This window comes from Fulmarus glacialis, unplaced genomic scaffold (genome assembly GCF_000690835.1).
Source record: "Fulmarus glacialis isolate BGI_N327 unplaced genomic scaffold, ASM69083v1 scaffold12501, whole genome shotgun sequence".
Taxonomy (NCBI): domain Eukaryota; kingdom Metazoa; phylum Chordata; class Aves; order Procellariiformes; family Procellariidae; genus Fulmarus; species Fulmarus glacialis.
Window position 1 is genome coordinate 5,343 of NW_009192189.1, and position 3,507 is coordinate 8,849.

At 52.1% G+C, this 3,507-nt stretch overlaps 1 protein-coding gene across 1 annotated transcript in view; it reads right to left on the reverse strand.

Moving 5' to 3' along the window:
- Positions 1-3,507, reverse strand: part of NTN4 (netrin 4) — a gene marked incomplete at both ends in the record, with an annotated part of 36,758 nt that overhangs the window by 5,330 nt on the left and 27,921 nt on the right. Inside the window, 2 exons of the mRNA XM_009586972.1 lie at positions 1,036-1,224; positions 2,531-2,657. Coding sequence (XP_009585267.1) covers positions 1,036-1,224; positions 2,531-2,657 — 316 coding nt within the window. The remainder of the gene's footprint in view (positions 1-1,035; positions 1,225-2,530; positions 2,658-3,507) is intronic.

Sequence of the window (3,507 nt, forward strand, 5' to 3'; positions counted from 1 at the left end):
AGTGAAAGGTGGAGAGGAGGAGGACTTCTGTGACAGGCTGGTGGGGCCGCCCCGAGTCTCATGAGGATGATGCACAGCGAGGAGCGGGACGAAAGCAGTTGTTCCCTACCCGACCCCGCAGACGAAAGTGAAACTGCACACACCCTCCCAGCCCAGGGTGCAGCTCCCCACCCCAGAAGGCTTTCTCTTCCTTTAAATGTAGGTACTTCTCCTTTGGAGGAGAGAGATGCGCTCAGTGTCCCCTCAAATGAAACAAGCAGGGTGTCAATTGGATTTTTTTTTGCCACCCACGAAGGTCCTCCTGCAGGTTTGGGTCAGCGAGGAGAGATCTGGTGAAGCCTGCGGGTGGCTGTAGGCACAGAGCAGAGAGCGTGGCTGCACCCTATATTTCGCTGACCAGTGTAATGTGCTCAGCGCGGTTTGGGGATCCGGAGTCCCCCACGGTGAGTCACCATCCTCACAGTGGTCCCTGGGGAGTGTGGTTTTGGATCACTGCTTTTGCTTGGGAAATATTTAATTCCACATGTGGCCAACTCATTGCCTTTGGCCTGGCTCCTTGGTGTCACGCCTTCTGGAATATCACTTAACTCGTGTTCCCGTATCTCCCTCCATACCCACCTGCTGCTGCTGCGAACATGTGCTGGTGGGCGATGCTATTTATCAGCTGCACCCCTGTTGGCTGAGGCACCCCGCTTCTGGGGTTGTGGGAATCACCAAACAAGGAGAACATGTAAACACGATGCAGCTTTTGCTCTCCAAAAATAGCAGGAGAAAGTCAATGAATCATCTCTCTTCCCCAGCCCCCGAGCTACAGGGATCCTCAGGATAGATTTGTCAACAGCATCCACAAGCTTTCGCCCTGCAAACTGCGCCATTGCTTTTTGCAAACAGCATCAATAAGGGAATTCAAAGAACTTCAGTCCATCACTGAAGCAAGAAGATTGCTCCAAGGAGTAGCAGGAAGATATCTCACCTTTCCTTTGATGCCCTCCCACTTAACAGAAACATTTTACTAGTAAAAGGTGGCTGACTTACGTTTGCAGGCGTCCGGGGCAGAGAAGGGCTTCCTGAGGTCCCGGTAGAAGCCCGGCTTGCAGCGCTGGCAGTGCTGCCCTTCCGTGTTGTGCTGACAGTTGTCACAGACGCCACCGCTGCGATTGCCCGATGCCAGCCACGCATCCATGTCAAAATGACAAGTGTCGGCATGCCCATTACACTTGCATGCTGAGACAAAGCCAAAGGGAACAGAAAGACTCATTAAGGCAGTGAAAGATGTTGATTTATAGAAAAGAGACACAAAAACCCAAACCACATTTTGGAATGGGAGACCTGACCTATGAACCCGTTATTCATTCAAATGCATGAAGTATCATCACATTTTCATCCACGCTTTGCAACTTCTAGAGGTGGCATTTAAGAAAAAATAATTTCTTTAACTCTTTTATTTCCAGTATGGCTTTCCCAGTACAAGGACAGCAACGTGGTCAGGCTGGCGCAGGGAGACCTCCCACATTCATTGTTCCTGCTGGGGCTGAATCCTTCCCTCCCTGCTTTAGAAATCAGCAGTGCCCTGTACAGCATCTGCCACGCGGGTGCTGTCAGGATGCTCCTTGCAGGTAACGGAGGGAAAAGGCAGGTGAAGGGGAGACGTGTGAGAGAGGGCGAACAACCCCCTTTCCCTGCGCTGGCAGTGGAGGAAGTCTGGATGCCCACACGCCTGGAGTCAGGGGCCAAGTGAGATCTGTTCCAACTCCTGCACATCAAATACAGCTGGTGGAAATAGGGGCTCACTGTGACTCCCTTGGGGAACATCCATACGGCAGCCAGGTGTGACCGCAGCCCACACTGGCAGGCTGATGTTAGCTTAAGTGTTGATAGCACGGTATTCACAGCAGGACGGTGCTTAGCACGCCTGCAAACCTTCCCTCAGCGCCCTTCTGGCTAGACTGCTGCTGTTACTGAAGCAGATCACGTCGTGACCTCTGCGGTCCCCTGCAGCCTGCACTCACCCCGAGCATCCCTCCCCAGCACCGCAGAAGTAATCCTCAAACCTCCTGGAGCCTACAGCTCCCCCCGCCCCCAGTGCCCAGGGGGGTTGAGCAGAGCCCACGTCCAGCAGCAGAAGGCTATACCTCCCGCAAACGTGTTTGTCAAAACGTGCGCCCATGGAGGGGACAATGCTGGGCCCCCATCACCTCCAATGCAGCCTGGCGGGCTGCAGTTTGCCTGTGACAGAAGACATGTCTCAAGGAGATGCGCTTGAGTCCCACAGAAAGGCCACACCGACAGACAACACGGTCTCATGAGGATTTCCAAGCGAGGAGCTTTGCGAACAGGGCCGTCCCTACCATACAAACATGCGGTGGGCACTGGGCAGGAGTGTGGCATTGGCTCTACGCTTGTGGAGCAAACACCTGCCCATCGCCCCAGTATCTGCTGCCTCTTGGAACCACAGGAGAAAGGTGCGCAAGGAGGAAGTATTTTGCTCGGGCAGAGGCTCTGAAGAGGCTGTTCCCAGCTGGTTACTTACACTGACACTCTTTGGGGGCTCCAGTTTTGCCGTCGGCAGCCTGCCAAGGTTGGTCGTTGTAGAGCGGGGCACAGTGCTGGCAGTGGGACCCTGCTGTGTTGTGCTTGCACATGCATTTCCCATGGACCTGGCAGGGGAAAGAGAGTAAGGATCACGCACAGCAAAGCCCAAAGAGTCTCCGGGGCACAAGCAATGCCCAGGTACAGGAGATACCGCACCAGCTAAATGCTATTATATAGACTAGAAAGAGGGCTAGCATGATGTCTGTCTTGGTATCTTGAACTAGACAAATATTCTGCAGTTACATTTTCAATTAGATTAGTATTTGCAGATCTGCATGTCATGGTACTGTATAATCACACCTTTTTTTTAGATATAAAAGGATCTTTAGCAGAGAGTTTCCAGCTGCAGCATGATTTTCCAGGAGAGATTAAAAAAACCCAAGATCCAAAGCATCCTTGGGGCACACTGTAAAACCTTTATCTTTTTCTCCCTCCCAAAGACAAATACACCTTTGCAGCACTGCAGGAATAGCACTCACAACCTCAGCACCCAGCTCTGTGTGCCCAGCCATCACCAACATAAATAAGTACGAGGAAAAAAAGAAATTCAAACCTCTGAAACATAGATATCTATTCATCCTAGGCAGAGTTTTTGCCCCACAAAGGAAGAACCAGGGATAGCACAAAGACCGTGAGTGACTATACTTGGATATCTTCATGACAGATAGGTAATTTAACAGCTAGACAGCCTAGTGTAAGGGGGTAATTAGATATGAAAAGCCAGCGTAGCATGCTCAGTGCCAGCTGCCCTGTCAGCCGCTGGCATTACTCACGCTGTTGGCAAATGCAAAGAAAACAGGACGTAGCCAGAGGGCAAGAGCAGCCCGGCAGCCCCTAGATACCCCTAGAAATCAAGCTCTGAAGCAGCATGGCTCTGCCGGCAAGGCTGAAGGCCCTGCCATTTACCGTGGAGCG